Source organism: Musca autumnalis, unplaced genomic scaffold (assembly GCF_047663935.1).
Source record: "Musca autumnalis isolate F117 unplaced genomic scaffold, ASM4766393v1 scaffold_3, whole genome shotgun sequence".
In the NCBI taxonomy this organism is placed as follows: domain Eukaryota; kingdom Metazoa; phylum Arthropoda; class Insecta; order Diptera; family Muscidae; genus Musca; species Musca autumnalis.
This window is the reverse complement of record NW_027411866.1, coordinates 254,982,646-255,003,885: the sequence shown is the minus strand read 5'-3', so window position 1 is coordinate 255,003,885 and position 21,240 is coordinate 254,982,646. Positions and strand designations below refer to the sequence as shown.

Sequence of the window (21,240 nt, the reverse complement as noted above, 5' to 3'; positions counted from 1 at the left end):
AGTTTGAACCAAATCGATTGCTGCCTTCTAGAGTTGTCGTTCACACCATTTTACAGACAAATTTTGAACTTTTGTGGAGGAGTGTAACGTGGTTTTCTCGTCGGCTTGAGTTAATCTCCGTCGCGTTCAAGGTCTCCATAAGGACCCACTAAACCTTACGAAATGAAAGACTAGAATTCTCACTTTCCTGGGGGCTAAATCGGGGATTTATTGATTAAACTCTAGTTTACAATCTACTTGTGCTTAAATGCGATAAGAATGAATTCAATGGGTATATGTTTGGATTAATAATATTATTCGGACTCACTGGGGTTTGGCAGCAGAGGAGCTCGTGTTGAATTAGCGGTTCTTCTTCGGGGAAAACGGTGTTGTTTGTGTTCGGGTGTGAATGATGTATTCGGTGTTCGGCTGTAGATGATCGGGAAAACGATGGATTAAGTATTCGGCTGCAGATGGTTGGAAGACGATAAATTCAGTGTTCGGCTGCGGATGATCAGGAATACGATGTACTTGGAGTTCGGCTGCAGATGATCGGGAACGCAGTGGGTTCGGCTGTTGATGTTCGGGTACACGATCGGTTCGGCGTTCGGCTGTTGATGTTCGGGAACACGATGGGCTCGGTGTTCGGCTGTTAATGTTCGGGAATACGATGGGTGTCGGCTTCGGAGCTCGGCTGATGATGTCCGTGAATACGATGGATGTCGGCTTCGGAGCTCGGCTGCTGATACTCGGGAATACGATGGATGTCGGCTTCGGAGCTCGGCTGTTGATGTTAGGGAATACGATGAATGTCGGCTTCGGAGCTCGGCTGATGATGTTCGTGAATACGATGGATGTCGGCTTCGGAGCTCGGCTGATGATGTTCGAGAATACGATGAATGTCGGCTTCGGCGCTCGGCTATTGATGTTCGGGAATACGATGGGTGTCAGCTTCGGCGTTCGGGAATACGATTCGAAGTTCGGGTGTTAGGCTAAGACTACGGTCTGGTTCTACCACGTGCTACTTCTACTCAACTAGTGGAGCAACTGACCCGAAGGCCCTATAGAACTGTAAACCCGAAGGTCCAGTGCACAGTCGAACTGTAAACCCGAAGGTTCAGTGTCCAATAGAACTGTAAACCCGAAGGTCCAGTGCACAGTCGAACTGTAAACCCGAAGATTCAGTGCCCAAATGTATCAGCCACCACAACATAATGGGCGGCTCTCAAAAAGTTCTTCCCAACTCTGTAGCACCAAAGTGTACTTTGGCGGATTTAGAACTGCTTTTAGTCCCAACCCGTGTAGCTAACTCCATGCAGTAGCCAGCTCCCATTTGCCTCCAAAACTGAAATACTTTAATAACTATGAGTATGAAGCGAATGAGAATTATTCGCCCTAAGCTTAAATTACGATGGTTGCAAAAAGTGACCTAGCAGTGTGTGACCTGTGATGCCACTAGTGCCAGGTAGACAAGTCTTGTCGAAGCGATGTATGTAGGGGCGTTTTTTGGGAATAGTTGTTGTATTATGTACGTTAACATATTGTCACGTTACAGGAGGTAACCGAAGTATTGAACCCATATCACCATCTTCGAACTAAAACTAAGTTTGGGCAAACGATTACTAAGTACAATGTTTGGTTCGAATCGGTTGATTCGAGAATTATGGCTAAATCGACTCCAAATTGTCTGAAACTAATTTCGTCCAAACATACTTGGGGTCTAAATCCGTTATTTGGATAAGGCACATTTTTGGTCGTACCAAAGTGTATATATCCTCTGTAGCCTAAAGGCTGAGGGTATAACAACACGATATTCCAAATTTTGGATAGAAAAGAAAGTATTCTGCACAAAATCGCCTAAGTACCCAGCAAAAAGTTTGCCTCCAAAGAGGCAGTTAAATGATATGTACAAATGATCTGGAAGTGCATCAAATTATGCATTTTCACTCATGATTTTACAAGAGCGTGACTACGGAAAGAGGCACTCCATTGCACTGCATTTTAACTGACCCTTTGGCACTGCATTTTAACTGACCCTCTGGCACTGCATTTTAACTGACCCTTTGGCATTGCATTTTAACTAGCCCTTTGGGGTAGAATAGGAGGCAGTCCAAAGCACGTGTTTTGATACAGGCATTCTGTGGAAATTGTGCAAGCCATTACAAAATATGCCAGAACAATTAAAATACATTATTTGTGCAAAACAAAAATATTAATAACTTTATTAAATTAACACAAATTATGAAAATTCTCCATTGAATTCAATCGCAAACATGCGTGTTACCTCCGCTCTCCATTTGTTCCAAGCTGAACTGTTTTTGCTTCATTTGCTAAATGGGTTGTCTTCCCATCACCAGTTAAGATTTCGACATGTACTCCAACAGCACTCCATTCGGAAATTTTCTTCTCTTGAGTTACCGGAAAAATTTTTGAAAATGTTAACACGCTTATCTCTTATTGGAAAATAATGCCGCTGCCTGTAGAGATGTACAAACTGATTTATGTACATGTAGGGATCTCTAACAACTGCTAATAATATGTAGCGAACGGAGTGCCTTTTTCACGACTCCGTTTGGACTGCATCCGAATGCTATTAAATTGTGAGGAATTGGAGTGCCTTTTTCACGACTCCGCTGAACTGCGGTTAAAATGTGAGGACTGGAATGCTTTTTTCACGACTCCGGTTGAACTGCATCAAAACATGCCGTGACTGAACTAGTCCACATTGCACTACTTCCAATTTATTTTGCTGGGTACCCAAGTTCCTTTTAGGGATACACATAGAATCACTTTCTGTGTCGATTAATGCTTCGCCGTCCGTTCGCAACATTTATTGTCTGATTCAGCTGAAAATTGGAAAAGATAATTTTTACTATTGCTTTTGGTGAGAATCGGTTCAGATATGGATATATGTAGCTCCTAATATATTTTCAATCGATTTCATGTGTTTGATTCCACAAACACGATATGTATGTATATCGAATTGCAATGAAATTTGGAATATGTGACGGAAAAAAGAAATAAGGAATCAGTTCTGATTTGGATTAACTCCCATATACAAATATTTTCGCCATGTAATAGGTACTTTGTGCACCAAACACGAAATTGCAAAATATGACAGTATTTGGTATAGAAAAAATTTCGCCAAAATCGAGGCGGTGAATTTGATCCTTTCTTTATTGCTTTTGCTTATCTATGATTATCAGTTTCATATGTGTTTATAAAACCAAATAATTTCTTTTGGTGCATTTGATGGTAATCATATACATACATATTTATCTGACATTCCCCCGGGCCCAAAACAACTTGTTCCTTTGCTTTGCTCCGCAATGCTAATACATAAAACGCGACATCTAATCTCATAGCATTCATTCTACAATCTCATCTACATATCTAATACAATTGTCTCCATTGTTTGTACTTCTTCTCTGTTGCATCGTTCGGCGATCTGGCCCCCGTCCTTCCCCAACGTAACAAACATTTGCTCCAGATGACTGACAACAAATCTTACTGTCTATTTTTACAACACACATGTATGCCGTTGTGCAGCCATAAAAGTTCTACTCTATGCTGACTGAGTGACTGACTGCTAGCTTGCTGCAGCCAACAAAACGTCTGTCTAACAGGGCTAAATGAAAACTAAAACATAATATCTTTGTATGTACGTCTGTGTGTGAGTAGGAGTAGCGACACAAACTAACTGTATTCTTCTCACTTAGTTACTTACCTCTACATTTTCTTCTCGTTTAATCAGTCAATCAGTTAGTAATGACAGCCCTGCGAACAAAGCCAGTTTAAACGGGTAACTGGACGGGAAAACTAAAAAAGATAACAAAAAAATTATTTTATATTAAAAAAATAAAAAAATAATAATTTAAATATATACTGTGCATCGGTGTGTATATCTGTGTGTGAAAGTAAACGAAATCTCGAAATCTGTAGCAATTAATAACCCCCCAATAAAATGGGTCAAGAAGATCAAGATTTGCTTATCGATGAAACAACTCGAAAGCGTACCGCAGCATCTGTCGAAAATCTCAACAATGTGAGTAAAATTGTGAAATAATCTGCTGACCAGACCTTTTAGATACGGTCGAGTGGTATTCCTTATCTGTGAATAAGACGAACAAAAAAATGCCATAACGAGAAGAATTTTTTTTCAAAACGCCCCCTTTAGCAACACTTGGTAGCCGTTCATGCAATCGATGGCGCCCTTATTCTCAATTGTGGTTAGCGATATCGAGTTACAACATAATGTGGCAACAGAAAAAACATCGTTTGAAACGTAAAAAATATATATGTATAAATGCAAGAATTATAAAATGCTATAAGATTATAAGGGATGTGTAAGTAGGGTTTGTAACGAAGTTTTATCGGACTCATCAATACATGAGATATTATCTTGGAAGTGAACAAAAAACGATAAAACCTGGAACTGTTTTTGGTTGACATCGACATCGAGTGTCAGTTAAAGTCATTTTGCAAAGCCGAATGAGCTTTGCGGGTATACCAAATTCAGGCATGTCTTGTAATACCTTTGAACGTAGGGGCTGTCAAAGGCTTCTTTATAGTAGACAACAAGCAAGAAAGTAGCAGTCAGCTGTGCTGGCGGAGATATACCCTCAGCCACTGACCAAAAAACAAAACCAAACACATTAATTAAGCCGTATATAAAATATATTGAATTTGTATCATGAGTTTGCTTTAAAATGCAGCAATGTGGGCCTATACCAAGTCATTGACATATACCAACCATTTTTAGTAACCAAACTTCTTCATAAAGAACTCGAAATATTAAATTACGTTAAACTAAGTTTGGAAGAAATTTTTGAAAACAGTGTTTATTATTATGTTTGTATGTTCGCTCTTCTGTTCAATCTGGCTCTGGGTCTATCTCCAGTACCAGGAAAATGGCTGCTTCGATGGGATGTAGCCACAGATCCACTGGAGTTAGATGAGTAGGTTTGGCGGGGCAGTTGAAAAGGTGCTTTGTGTCGTGCGGACCCATGCCGCATACTGGGCAGATGTCTTGCACGGCACGATCGATTTCCGCCCAATAAGAATTTAGGCGACTGCAATATCCAAGTGCTGCCGGCTAGGGACTTGAGGACCTTGTTCCTGTTTTTCAGTTTGTCGCAGATAGCTGTGGCGTGTGCGCATGACTTGAATGTAGTGTCGAATGTGACCCCTAAAATTTTGGGACAGTTTGTGGTCGGAATTCTGCTACCTTCGACCATAACATTCAACTCTTGTCTAAACTACGCTGTCCATGTGGTAAACAGAGTGGCTGTGGATTTTGTGGTGGAAATTTGCATATTCCTCGAGTCCAAAAAGGTGATAAGATCGGTTAAATAGGTGTTCAGTCTCTCACAGATGTCATCAGGGATGGTACCTGACGCCAGGATAGTGCAATCATCCGTATACGTTACGATCTCGATGCCGTCTGGAGGGGGGAATACAGGAGAGGTAGAGGTTAAACAGTTCCGGAGATATCACCCCACCTTGGGCGACTCCTTGTTTCACTCTACGGGGTTTGGACTTCTTATTCCTGAATTCCACGTACGACTGGCGTCCACACATATAGTTGACTATCCAACGTTTCAAGCTTGGCCGGAGGGTTGTCTGCTCAATGTCCTCAAACAGCATGGAGTGCCTGACTGTATCAAAGGCTTTTGATAAGTCAAGCGCCACCATCACTGTTCTATCACACGGCGGTCTGTGGTTGAGTCCTTGACAAATATATGTGGTAATGGCGTGCAGCGCTGTTGTCGTGCTGTGCTGCTTACGGAATCCATGCTGATGATCGGATAGCTATCTCTGATACTGGGGAGGACTAAGGCCTCAAGGGTCTTTACTACGGGCGACAAAAGCGAAATCGGCCTGTACGATTCACTTTTTCTGGCATCCTTGCCGGGCTTCCTTAGGGGGACCACCCGCCCATTTTCCAAACTTCTAGAACAATGAAGGTTGCTAGCGACTAGTTCAGAACTTTAGTGAGATACTCCACTCATCCAGCTGCTTCAGCATTACCATCGAGATTCCATCAGGGCTCAACGCTTAGGATGATTTAGCGTTCCTGATGGCATTGGCAACATCATCCATTGCAAACTATGGTGGTTCATCCTCGGCAGGAAGAGATCTAATGCGACGTAATACTCTTCTCTTCGCCCTGTCACTCTCGTGGTGCTCGACAAACTGTCGATGGAAATAACTTGCGCACCTCTTCGGGTCAGTCAACGTAACGTCGCCAAACGTGACTCAGGTCCTATCTTCCCTTCTTCCAGGGTTCGAGAGTGACTTAACCTTTGCCACAATTCACCTATACCGGCTCCAATGTTGCAACTCTTCAGATGATTTAACTACTTGTTCCCTGTCAGTTCCCTGACTCTGGAGTCATTGGGGTTGGCTCGACGAAGCTCATCACGCTCATTTGCTAATCCCGTCGCCTCTGCTGGGAAGTTTGGTCTTACTTCGGGTATTCGACCTGCATCATGTCTCGGAACGTCCTTTCCGCTACCCGAGCATCAGAAAAATTGGGCAGTTCTCTGAAGCGGTGATTGGTGAACTCTCTGAAACTCGGCCAATCAGCATTCTTATGATTGACGAATGTGAGGCGTTCAGAGGTGACGAAATCGGGTGGTCTGCTAATGGAGACTATTATGGGGAGATGGTCTGATCCCAGGGAAATGACGGGTTGCCAGGTAACGTCATTTGTCAGACCAGGTGACGCGATGGTTATGTCTGGCGAACTGTGACACTCTCCTTTAATTCTGGTAGGTGCGTCCTCATTGACCGTGCAAAACGTAGAGCTATCAATCTGCCCAGCCAGCGCTGTACCCCTCTGGTCGTTTCCGAGGGCCGAATGCCACATCTCATGATGCGCATTAAAGTCCCCCAGGACCAGACGATTATGATCTTCCAAAAGCGTTAAAAGCTAAGGCTAATGTCGGGCTCGTAATCCGAGATACAGCCATTTCTCGGCGGAATGTATACGTTCAGCAACTCTATCTCGGCAGTTCCACACCTGACGGCTTAGAGACAGGGTCAAGCGAGATAGGTCTATATTGGACAGACTGGTGCAACAGGAAAGCTAATCCACCACCTCCACTTCTAGTGCGATCCTTTCATAGCACGTTGTAAGCATCACAACGTTGTAAGCTACTGTTGTTGTTGAGCTTGGTTTCCTGCACCGCAGCGACCTTGATATTCCTCCGACTAATGAAATCTACTATTTCCTCGATGTTATCTCGGAGTCCATTGCAATTAAATTGCAAAAAGGGATTGGGACAACAACGGCTGGTGTTAAAGGCTACATGTGCGGTTGTTGTCGAGGGGACTGCGGGATAGTTTCATAATCAGAGGACGAGGGAGTTTCGTAATCCGATGACGACTCACGTAATCACGCAGCATGCAGCAACATAGTCCCTGTAGTAGTCCCTCACGTGAACAAGTCCAGAGCAACCCCTTAGATGCACACACTCCTCACATCTATTGCATCTCACCGAAGGTTGGATGTGGGTGAAGATGCGGATGTGGCAAACCGAGCACAAATATGTATATTGGTCCTGGGTTTTCCTCCATCCCGGCACGGACCAAAAGAATTCGGAGCAGGCATTCCGGGATATGCTGCTCCCAACACGGAAAAACGAAACAAATGTAAACATACCCAATCACAATCCCAAACGACGGCATTGAGTGTATACTACATAGCCAAAGTAAGGTCATGAAAACAATTTACCGGCTGAAGCACAACGAGGTCGCAGGAGCTAATGGGCTGTCTTCCGAAATGTGCAAGACCGATGGCAACTTACTGATAAGGAGTATGCATCAGTTGATTAGCAAAATTTAGCTGGAAGAATGCATGCATACGCAACGATTGGAACCTCAGTCTGCTATGTCCCATGCACAAGTAAGGAGACAAGACGATTTGGGCCAACTACGGAGGCATAAACCTCCTACCCAACGCAAATAAAGTGCTGTCGGGCGTATTGTGACAATGGAATAATCGGGTCATACAAATGCAGTTTTAGACCTGAGACATGTATAGCAGACCAAATCTTCACTTTATGCCAAATCCTAGAGAAGACCCATAAAACACAGAGGTCCAAGGTGTTCAAATCTGAGTTTCATGTACATACCTGCGATACTATTATTCAGAATAGCATTAACTGACACGAGGTAAGCAGTTAAAAAGAAAAAAACCTCTCCAAGACATTGAATACCAAACGAGGTTTCACCTTAGGAAAAAAATTGAATAGAGTGTGGTAGTAAAGTCGGCCCCACCATAAAACATACAACAACAGTATAAGAAAACAATGTAAAAGATAAACCAACTTCCAGCAAACAAAAATCACACCGGATCCGAATCAATGGTTCTTGGGATCTTTGGATAATCTCTTTAAGGTCATATTCTTTGTTTAGTTCCTTCAATTTCTGTTTTAAAGTTCTGATATTATTTTTCATTTATTTCCTCCTCCCAATTAACAATGGAAGGGGTTAGGTAGATACCAACGAATGTTTTTGTATGTCGGTTCTTCTCGATTTATTCTTTTGTACCCATTTTTCCGGGACACTATTTAGTTGTTATTGTTGTGGATAGGTTTTTCTTTTTTTGTTCATATGTCCCATTCAATTGCATCCTTGTCGTATTTTTTGATGCTACCACAGAGGCATACAAATATTTTTCAGAAAAAAAAAAAACACGCACACACACTATCACACAAACACATAGAAATGGATGAATAAGAGTAGAGAACCCATGGGAGAATGTGACTAAGTCATGTAATACTCCTAAGGAAGCCTAGAAGAAAAGGGAACTGGTAGGAAGTAGGCTATGGGAATGGCTTGAAGCTTCCAAGAATGGGAAAGCTTGTTTTCTGTATCTAAAAAACGGGAGAGCGGGACATGTGGTTCATCTGAATTAAGAGTTTGAATCAAGATATGAAGAAGTAAGAAGATTGCGTATAAAGGTCCGCCATCCTACTGTCAAATAGCTTAATGGTCCTTCCTTTATATAAATTTAAAAACAATCTAATTGTTTTTTTTTTTTTTTGTCCTACCGTCCTCAAGTAGTATCTCATTCTTGACATTTGAGTATTACCCCAATCCTTAGTCACCAATACCAAAATTCACTTTTGATGATAGAAGACAACATTGTATTTGTATTTGACCAGACACGGACACTGCATAATACTTGTATTCCATTTGAAGTCCACACTCATTCGTTCATTCATGCATAGTTGCCTTCATTCGACCATCCATTCATTCATTCATTTGTACGTTCATTCAACCGCTCTTGTATTCATATTCCCCCAATATTGTGTGGGAGGTAGAGGTGAGGGAGGAAGATTGCAAGAGGGATACAAGTGATACTACAAACATGTATGCTGCATACATGCTTTGTTAGGCATATTGGACAATTGCAACACTCGCACACACCCATATGTGTTTTCTTTTCATAGAAACTGGACAACAACAGATGATGGTGTCATTGGTCCTTCTTCGACATATTGTTGGATAACAAATGATTGCGGCACTAGGTTTGTTGCACCAAGAAATTACCAAACAAACAAAAAATAGATAGAAATTTATGAAACAATTTCCAAACAACCTAAAAAGAGGCATGCACATGCACGTACATACATATATTTGTGCAAGCATCCCAAAACCAAGCCCTTCTCCTCCTCCACTTCAATTTGCCATATAAAAATATCTCCCAGTCCTCTTACTCTTCGACATGGAATAATGTAATACAATTGTTAGACGTTTTTGTGGCCAAATTGAAATGCTCACAGTGATACTCATATCCACAGACATTCCTACATACTTACATCCATGTACGAGTATGTTAGGCTCATCAGACAAGTCATTGTTGGAGAATGTCAACCGGACAACGGTTGCAATTGTCCATTTGGTGTCGGCGCTGCAGACCCCAAAAGGCATTTCCGCCGAAACTAACAATGCTTTCATAATAAAGATGAACAAATTAATGTCGCCTGTTTCAGTTGAATATTTCACCACCCACTTACTTTCCCCCAATCTCTCTCTCTTTCTCCCCACAATATATCTAAACGAGTCAGCACAAATTTAGACATCACCATCAATTTGCTGGCCGTTGCATATCTCGTGGATAGAGGACATATTTAAAATTCTTAAAGAAGAATGAATTCCGTTTTGCAGATCTGACTTCGTTAGAGGGTTAAATTAAGGGATATTTAAAGTACATTCTTTTTTGGCATAAGATGAAAGTAGTGGCTGGACTCAGAAAATTCTGAAATCTTGTCCACAGGTAGGTCTTGGAATGCTGATTACGCCAATATATAAATCATGTGCATGAAGTCCGTATTTCCCGAGATATAGGGCTCGAAAATTCCGAAAAAACCATATGATTTTTGACAAAAAATATGATTTTGGAAAAAATAATGATAATGGAAAAACATCAACCAGTGTGTCTCCATTGTCGTCGTCGGTCTCCCCAATCTCCCCAACAACAACAATCGCAGCAACTAACACCAGAAGTTGTTGTTCAGGGGCCCGGAAATGCATCATTCCTGCAATTCAATTGCATTGGTCTCCGCAATAAATCAGCTAAATTGTGGTCTTTATGAGTCGGGAAAACATCATGGTCGCCGCGATCTAGGCAATAAAGCTCACTGCCACCTGTTGCTTGCAACGTTGCGACGTTTACAACGTTCTGCGGATGGATCGAAGAAGAAGCGGAAGAATATGACTGGCCATCTTAATACACCAGTCTGTCCAGTACATACATATCTCACTTGAACTTGACTCTAGCGTCCAATACATGGAATGAATGAAGGTAGCAGTGAAGTGCGATACTATCGAGATAGTGTTGTTTAATGTGTACATACCGCCGATGAATAGCTGCGCCCTGCGGTATATGCCCTATATTAGTTCGCTTTTAGAAGACAATAACCGTCTGGTGCTAGGGGTCTTCACTGTCCATCATGAGCTTTAGCAGTCCGTCCTAGGTAATGACCAGAGGATCCACGTTTTGTACGGTGAATGAAGACGTTCCTACGAGGATAAGAGGAGATTGCCACAGCTCATCAGATATTACCATTGTGGCACCATGTCTAAAATGACGTTTTGTGGCAACCGGTAATTTCCCTTAGCTCAACCCACCTTCCTATCATCGTCTCCGTAAATATACCACACGACTTCATAACCTCTGAACGTCGTACTTTTCGAAACCATGGGAAAGATGATTGCCCAGGGTTCAGAGAATTTACCAATCACCGCTTCAGAGAGCTGCCCACTCCCTCAGATCCTCGGGCAGCTGAGAAAACTTTCCGGGACATCATCACTGCAGCAGCCGCTCGCTACATACCTGCTGGTCGAATACCCGAAATCAGACCAAATTTCCAAGCAAAGGCGTCTGGACTAGCAAATTCGCGTGATGAGCTTCGTCGTACGAAAGCTGAAGACCCAAGAGTTGGAGAACTTACTCTTGAAGTCAACAGGCTGGTAGGCGAATGCAAGCGGATAAAGTGGCTAGTCCACCTGAAGCAATGCAACATTGGTACAGGATTATGTAAATTATGGGCAACGGTTAAATCAGTCTCGAATCGAGGAGAGAAGGATGATAGAACGGCTGCTACTTTCAACGGCGTGACAGTAACTGACTCATAAAGGTGTGTTATTTTAAACGGCAGATTGTAAAGCACCCCGAGAGTGATAGGGCGAAAAGGAGTGTGCTACGCTGTATAAGAAGAGTCCTCCCAGCCGAGGATGTACGACCACAATTTCCTATGGGCGGTCATCATTCGGAACGCGAAATCATCCAAAGCATTCGGCCCCCACGGAATATCAATGGTAATGCTTAAGCAACTGGATGAACCCAGAGTTGAGTATTTTAAAAGTTTCCTTAACCTATCGTTAGCTTACCATTTTATACCAGTAGCCTGGAAAGTTGGCAGGGTGTTCCCGCCGCTGAGTCGTCCCAGCCGTGCGATGAGTACAAGTATTGAAAATATATTTTTTTTTTTTTTTTTTTTTTGGAAAATGTTGTCCTTTAAAATTTGAATGTCCTTAAAAGGTCAACAGGATGAGAAAACGAAAAATCTCAAGTGATGATTCTATTTGAAAAGACTGTCATTCCGTCTAGTAGTTCTAAGGCTGATCTTAAGCTATTCACAATACACACCAGCTCCTTTGCCTTCTTCCATCTTCGATATATCAGTGAAGATGCATGGGTGCCCTGCACCCACTGCTTGATACTGAACTAGAATAAGCAGGGGTTGGATATTCCGTACAGCACTCTATCGAAGTATTATCTAGGACATGCCCCTAACGAGGCAGCCATGGATAGAGATAGACCAGACCACTGTCCTATATGGCCAATGTATTACATGCGGTCTAAGACCCTAGTTTTCACCTATGAAGTTCTTATAGGGATATAGAGCAATTAGATATCTTTTAGTGCTCTCCTCTTCCATCTTAGCCAATGGTCAGAGATCACCCCAGATATGTCGCTTCCGTAGAGAGATTGAATTACAATCAGTATTGGCAGCACAAAGTCAGCAATATGTGTGTCTGGTTAGATGCAAGTTCTTTCTAGAAGAAATTTCTCCAGCAAAAACTTTCAAATTCTCAATGAAGAACAGAGAGTAACCAGATATCAAGGTGAGTTAACAGACAACTTTATGTAACAAATTGTACAAATTGTTGCAAACTTTTGGGTAGCCAGATATACCTATTATTTCCTTTCCTGGTGAATAGTACCAACTCCGTCTTTGCTGGATTCACACCAATTCAGACAGTGTAGACAAAAAATGTCGACTGATTAGAATGACTACGGCATCTGCATAGGCATCTACCCTAGTTCCAAGAGTATCCCGTTCGCCACTAGAATATATAGCAAAGGAGATAAAACTCCTCTCTGTGGCGTGCTCTTAGTGACTGACTTTCTTACAGAACTCTCTCCAATGTTTGAATTGATTTGTCTACTTTCCTTGAATTACTTATTAACCTAGGAGTTTAGGTTCTATTCGTATTCATGCTGGGATAGGAATTAGCATCCGTTGACCTAGGTTGATGAATTTTTGCACAAGTACTTATGAGGGCACAGGAATGAAAAGTATCAACTTTGGCCCATATCGGTTCAGATTTGGATATAGCCCCCATATATATCTTTCCCCGATTTTGCTATAAATCGCTCAATTTTGATACCTGTACCTGTTGAAATATATAATGCTGATCACAACGACTACCACGATTAAAATTTCAACACGATCTAAAAGGTGTGGACATTTTCGGGGGTGTACCTGAAGAACATAACCGATCTGGAAACTGGATCTAATAATAATTCTTCCACAAACATCCCAGGCGGGACAATGAGTGCACCCCGATTCATATAAGCTCCATGATATGGAACCTTGCGTTTATTGCCGAGTCCGAACGGCGTGTCCTAAGACCCCACATGGGAACTGGATCTAATTATACAAATTATATCATTGTAATCAGAATAGGAAGGACTACCTTCTATGAACATTTCAAAAAAATCCTCGGAAAATACTTAAAGTGCACTTAAGCGAAAATTGTGACATTTTTAGGGGAATTACTCAAAGGGGTTGTCCGATATAGACCTTCATGGAATTTTATGTACGTTTGGAAGAAATTTTACGATGTGCTATGTTGCGGCCGAATCGGGTACTCCGTTCGTATGTTACGTAGACATCATTAATACTAGTACATGCCGGCAGTTTTTTAAGAGAGTGGTTTTATCCATGGTTGCCAGGGTCCGGTCAAGGACTTACAATATAATTGTTCCACAAACATCCCAGAATGAACAAGGGAAACTTCATATGAGTTCAATGATATGGGACTTACTGTTTATCGCCGAGCCCGAACGGCGCACAGTGTTGCCGCTTCCATACAAAAGTGGACAAAAATAGAAGGCGTTGACCTAGGTTGGTGAATTTTTGCACAAGTACTTATGAGGGCCCAGGAATGAAAAATATAAAATTTGGTCCATATCGGTTCAGATTTGGATATAGCCCCTATATATATCTTTTTCCCGATTTTGCTATAACTCGTTCAATTTTGATCGAATTAAACTTTATTATACCCCCACCATGTAACACTGAATTGAATGAATTAATAAGTTTCCTGTCCTATCAAGCGGAGACGATTTTTCACCACTGAGAACCCCATAAACAAAATGTCCAAATACAAATTACAGCCCATTCGGGCCGAAAGTGTAGATAAAAACTTCATAATACCTGAAATCGGGAGGTACCGTTATGTGGAGCCTATATCAACACGTGGGCCTATGTTCACAATTTTTGGTAATTAAAGTTTCTGACTACTAAATTAATTAATTTTTCGTTAGAGTCGAGCTTAATGTCCAATGATGCATGTGAAAAAGGTAAGCCGAATATTCGAACCCACGCAGCTACCACTATGTGACATGTTTCGCCTTTGGTAAAGGCTCTTCAGACATATCGGCTGTGGAGCGGCTTCGCTATCATCTAACTTTTCCTCTTTCAAATGCAATAAGTTTTTTACAACGCTGAACATTTGTTCAATCATTGTATGGCCTTCATGACAAAGGAGCGTAGTCTTTGAAAGTTATGAGTTTGGCTCTGTGCGCTAACACGCCGTGACAACACTAATGGGAACCTCAAATACCAATAATATAGATGAAGGCTTTAAAATATCTGAAATAGGGGCTATAGGAAAAACCAGGACCATATTGATGTTTTTTTTTTTTTTTTTTTTTTTTTGTTAAAGTAGTTTGTATTTTAAGCAGTTACTGAAAAAATCATATCGATCCGACGATTACAAACAAGTGGGACCACTGTGTAATGCTTTGTGGAAGACTTATGCTACCAAGAGAAAAAATAGGTGACCCAAGCACAATCTGTGACAAAAAAAAATTGAAAACATCCCGAGAAACGTGTGTGTGGTCCTGCTTCGGGTACCTGACACACACAATTCTGTAAACTGCTTAAAGACGTTTCTCGGGTTGTTTTCATTTTTTTTTTGCTCATTTTTTTTCTCTTGAAAACGGCGTTAAGTGAAAGAGCTTTAAGAACTTTTTATACCCTCCACCATAAATTAAATTAGAACCAGATTTCAGTCAAGTCGGTTGTAATATGTGGGTACAAAAATACCGAAATTTATACGGTACCGTTCTACACGGGTTGACTAAAACGTGAACCTATGCCGACAACTCTGTACAGATATATCTTATAGCTCCAAGGGAAATTACATAATGGGTTTGATAATAATGTAGCTAAAACCTTCAATATACCGAAAATCAGAATGTACGGTTCTATAGGGGCTATACCAAAACATGGATCTAAATTGACAATTTGTTATGACCACTCGGAACATCAAATGCCAAATTAAAGATAGTTTGGCCAAAAATTGTAGCGAAAACGTCGAAATAGCTAAAATCGGGAATACCAACACATGGATCCATGTTGACAATTTTGGGGGGAAAAGTTTTGCGAGCACTGGGAACATCAAATGTTAAATTACAGGTGGTTCGGTAAAAAAATGAAGCAAAATTTTTAAAAATACCTAAAATGGGGAGGGGGAACATCAAATGTTAAATTACAGGTAGTTCTGTAACAAAATACCAGAAATTACCTAAAATGGGGAGGTACCGTTGTATGGGGGCTAATCCAAAACTGGTACCGATGACGACAATTTTTGGTAGATAAATTTTGTGACTGCTAGGTACCTCAAATGTCAAATTACAGATAGTTCTTACAAAAATGCAGCTAAAATCATAAAAATACCTAAAATCCGGAGGTACCGCATGGAATGGTCTGAACTACAATTTCATAGGTTTTCAACCGCCAAAAAGTTGTAAACGTCATATACCCGTATAAAACGTATAAAAAGGCAGTAAACCTCGTAAACGTTTAAAATGTAATGGCATTCATAGGAGTTGGTCTCAAATTTGCGGTAAAGGTATATATTTATTTATATGTATAGCTCCAGTACTACAAGACTTGAGTCTTTTAGATTAGATTACAGGATTATATATTTAAAGTCTAGCTATCAAAATTGCGTTGATTCCCTAGATAAAGACATTAAATAAATCGATGGCCTCTCTGGGCCCCCTTGAACACACTCTGCTGACAAACACGACACATTGTTTCTCACCCGTTTGCTTCGGGCATATGTCTGTTTAGATTATTGATTGTCTTGATAAGGATATTAGGTAAAAGAACGGCAGAATACCCTCTTGCATGGACTCCTAGAGGGAATTCTGCCGTTCTTTTACCTAATATCATTATCAAGACAAATTGTCTAAATCGACTTAGAATTAAACGCTGATCAAGAAAATAAATACGTTGTTTAGTCTAAAATGATTGATTCGATGAGGTACAAACGGAATGACAAACTTCCCCCTATCTTGTGGTGGAGAGTATAAAAAATTTTAACTTTACGGAAGAGATACACGTTGGAATGGACCCATATGACATATCTTCGAACATGACCTAAGTGTCGACAAAAGGCGCAAAGTTAAGAATGAAAACAAAAGGTGGATCCGTTCGAAAGTTGCGGATGACTGAATGGGCACGAGTAAAAATTGTCTGAAACGGATTTTGTCCAAACATACTGGAAGTCCAAAGCTATAACATAATTCATTATTCCAAAGGGATATATGGGCATTAGACCGACCGAAAATATAGCTATATTGAAATCGGCTCCGACTTTCACAAATTTTTGTAGGATTCGTTTTTTAGCTACAATAATGAGCTGATACATTCTTTCATCGATTGGACCATAAATGTGGCTTTTAGAAAATGCACCTTTGGCCCCATACAAATTACTATGGAAACAAAGATCGCCCGGGTGATACGGGTTAACCTTAACCGATCGTCATAAAATTTCATATATAAGGTTTTTAGGTCAAATGGAAAAATTTTAGGGGTAGAAGTTACAATGGGTGCCACCGTGGTGCAATGGTATGCACGCCCGCCTTGCACGCAGAAGGTCGGGGGTTCGATTCTCCGGCCAAGCAACATCAAACATTTTTCAACAGTGGCAAAATACCCCTCAGTAATGTTGGCGACATTTCCTGAGTATTTCAGCCATGTAAAACTTCTCTACAAGTGGTGTCTTAAGACACGCCGTTCGGACTCGGCGATAAACAGTAGGTCCCATATCATTGAGCTAAATATGACTCGGGGTGCACTCATTGATATGAGAGAAGTCTCCCTTGTCCCGTATGGGATGTTGTGGAACAATGTTTTTTTTTTTTGAAGTTACAATCAAAAAAATTGTTTGTGTTCTTTTTCGGTCTAATTATGGGCATTCTTTGCCGATGGCTATTACACTAGACGCTTCGCACTTAAATGCTTTGCATTGTCTAGGCTTACCATAGTTTAATCTCTGGCATGTTTTCTAAAAGCGTTAGATATCTCATTTTACATAATCCCTACATGTCTTGGTAACTACATCATGTGCACTGAACCGTGCTGTCGTTAATTTAATCTATGGAGTCCAATACAATTTTTTATAGCTTGTATTGTTATTTTACTATCAGTATGGGCGTTAACATTAGTTGGCCTCGAATTAGCACTAAAGCAATTCGGACATCCGCCTAAAGGATTGTGTTATGATCCTATTTAATTTTCCGCGTTGACATTTAGACTCTCACCCAATTGTAAGCTATTTTTAGAGCCGTTTCAGACCTTCTGCAGAGATTTGGACTATTTCCTTCAAAAGTATTATAACGTCATCTGCATAGCAGACGTGGATCTGTCATATGCCATCATATACCCTTGAATGGTCATTTTCATTCAAAACATTGTAATTGTAGAAAAATATGTTATATGAATTCTATAACTAACATATTCATTTTACATACATACGTATGTATATGCACATGTTTCATTAACAAAAAACATTTGAAAAATATCAGCGGCAGTGGCTCACTCATTGAGGAAAGTAAAAAAGGAGGTTATTTTGTGGTCGGTAAATAATGCTTTGTTATGTATTCCAATATCCTATTTATTTGTAGGTATGTGTAGTTGTAATTGCATAAAGTTATGTGTATGTGTGAATGTGTTCGTTGTTTTTTGTTTTCATATTTCCTAACACATGTCGCAGCAGCAAATATTCCGAACAGAAACAAATTTAACATAGATTTGTTTTTGCATACAGCCATTGACCATGGAATTGGCACACTTAATATGCATGACTACGGCCAAAAGCAACAAAAACATCACTAGCGGCAATGTCAATATTACAACAAATTTTATAAGAATATGTGTTTGTTCCAAGGTGCACAAGATTGTCACGTTTGCCTGTAGAAGTGTTTTCACTTGCTTTGCATACTTTTGAGGCGAATGGCAGTAGGAGTACAATGATGCTGTTTTGTATGGCTAGTGATTGTTTCATTCTTGCACTTCTTATTAAGTCAAAATTAATACTAACTTAGGTTAACATAAAATAATGCCGCTTTATGACTTCCTTCTACGAGATTGACCGCATTGGTCTATTTGCAGTCCATTCATTTGGAACCTAATGTTGAATCCACAACTGCAATAACTTGGCTCGCTTCGCAAGGTACGTGCTTTTGCAGATGGCTTGGTCATTGGGGCACCAGGGTTGGTGGTTGGTGTAAGGGAGAAGAGTTTTAAAATTCCATATCATCTGGTAATAGACATCCGAGTGTCATATTCGACGGTCGAGGTTTTTCTTATGAAAAGAAATGAAATATTTGGACACCAAAATGAAGTACACTCTTCTGAACGTCATCACTCACTTAGATTAGCTCAAGAAGAAAATGTACAGTGTGTATTAAGGCGGGCTTTGAAGAGTGGTACATGTAGGTTTGATTGATGTAGGTTTATGTTATGCCCAATGTGGCACACTGTATTGCAGAGTATCGGTATCGCAAGATACTATCATGCTAGGGGATGGATTGTCTACCTTAATGCCGCACAGTGTCTGCTGATCTGGAAGTGATACATACTTGCAATCGTATCAGTTTTAGCTAAAAGCGAGTTCCACGGATTGGGCAAAAGAGCTCAGTTGCCTTGAATCGCAAACCGATCCTCAACCAGAAGATTACACAGGTTATCTAAGGCGACTTTAGAGTGCTTCTGACTGATCTGCACGACACGAAGCATTATTTTTGTTGGGCGATGATGTAGATAGCCCCTCTAGCAGCATATTGTCCATCTTCGACAGAACTCTGGCACGAGGTCTCACTAGAATTTTCTGACGCGGGATCAGCCTCAGGCTGTCTCCAGGAATCCCTGTCTCCAGGAATCCCTTCAATATATCGTCGATGCATTTAATTACCTTGTAATGCTACGATGCACCTCGCTAGAGCCGAAATGGTGCACAGGAGAATCTTTGTCTGTAAAAACATGTTCCATAGCTTCTTCGGAAAACTTAGTTCCTACTTTACCCCATTGAGCAGTGGTGATAGGGGACAGTTTTCCCTTATTGTCATTGGCCATAACTACCATCAGGTTGTCCTTAACGACTTGGTTGAAGGGTCGTTTCATTGTTGAAGAAACCGTGGTATTGTGCATTAGTTTCTTTCTCATTGCAGGCTTTATGTCCTCACTCCGGGAACGTTTTCGCTTGTAGGTAGATGGACGATCTCATGGATTTAGGTTTTCTCATAATCCTCATAAAGTGTGTCAGAACTGTTTCCAGTGCTGAATACACATAGGTACCAACTCCTGACATGAGGAAGATTTGCCAGACTGCAACCGAGGGATGGGCCATCGTACGCAGTGACAGCTTCCGCAGACTTTTTTCCTCCTCAGTGCGTAGGGCTTCCACAAAGCATCGCAATCTTACTCGAGTAGTTGTCGTTGTTTTTGCATCTTCCCATATGACCTTATTTTGTCTTAATTCTTGGGTTATTGTTCGTCGCCACGTGTTTCTTCGTCGGCCTCGATTTCGTGATCCTTGGGTATTCCATTCAAGCGCCATTCTGGTTATGCTATGAAAATTTTTCACTGCCTTATAGCTGAATCGATTTTAGATAGCTTCGAATATTTTATGCTAAGTTTTCCTGAATAAATGTTTGCTTCCCCTTACACTTTGAAGTCGTCCTAATGCTGCTCTCGCTTTGTTTACCCTATTAAATGCGTCCGTCGCTGCAACAAAGTTTATTTTTACAGTGCTTCCGCCTAAGCCAGTCCCAAAACCGGTTGAGAAAGGACTAGGCGCTGTCGCGAGCCGATGAGGTGAATTGATTATCTCCACAATTCATCTCTGGACGAGCGGCATAGAATATATGTAGTGATCTCCTACTCTAAATGAGATCCCTTAACACCGGGGTGTTAAGCGACCATGTGCCCATCGGTGTTCTCAAGGTTTGCAGTTAGGGTACCAACCTGGGCGACTTATCAAGTATTAGGCTTAGCTGTCAAGTCCTTGCTATGTCACGGTGGACCTCAGTTCATTAACAAATCAATATCTCATGGATATACAAACTTTTAATAAAAAAAAAAAAACCTTAAGTAAACCATCGACTGATGTAGGCGTGGATACCTTGGCACCCTCAGTCTTCACTCTTACAAATGCATCAACTTCTTTACTGCCAGCTAATCCTCCAATGATTCTGACAGCAGCTCAAACTCTGATGTTGGAGAGAAGCGGACTGTTTCTAAGCGGGAACGACACCCCGGAACTGGACCTAATAAATGACAGCCTAACCAGACATAATATGTTACTCCTCAATGTTATTGAGGAAAGCATCCCCTTGACTCCCACGGAGGAGAGCATCCAGGATGAAACATTTATTGCTGGTTGAAGAGGAGAAATCCATAGACACGACAGTAATCCATGTCTCAACCTCTAGTCTCGATACTGATACCCCATACGAGGACAAAGCTGCTAAAACGACGTGTCCAATTGGAATAAACGTTTTAGTGTCATATAAATCCAACAAACCTTTGCTTCTAAGGCAAAAAGCAATGGAGGAGGAGAGCAGCATGAGTGAAGTATCCATCGCTAATACTGACCAAAACCTCCAAAAATTGCCAAAACCAAATGAAGCAAAAGATTGTTATCTTTAAGCATACCGAAGGACAACTAATTACATCAATCGGTTTGCTAATAAAGACCCAAACACCATTAGTGTAATGGAATTTCAGCTGATACAATCTAACCTCAAGTTAATGAGGAAATTCGAAAGAGAATATCCTCATGTGGCTAAGAGGAAATTGCGTGTTAGTGAATTCCTACTCTGTAACTGTCCCAACTTCTAAACCCCACCATAGGGTGATAGAGGTGAGTCAGCTGATGAGC

The 21,240-nt window shown here is 41.0% G+C and overlaps 1 protein-coding gene across 1 annotated transcript in view; it reads left to right on the top strand.

Annotated features, from left to right (window-relative positions):
* The first annotated feature begins 3,636 nt into the window (after positions 1–3,636).
* w (eye pigment precursor family transporter white) overlaps positions 3,637–21,240 on the top strand; it is a 33,409-nt gene continuing 15,805 nt past the window's right edge. Inside the window, exon 1 of the mRNA XM_073977990.1 lies at positions 3,637–4,024. Coding sequence (XP_073834091.1) covers positions 3,944–4,024 — 81 coding nt within the window. The 5' untranslated portion in view covers positions 3,637–3,943. The remainder of the gene's footprint in view (positions 4,025–21,240) is intronic.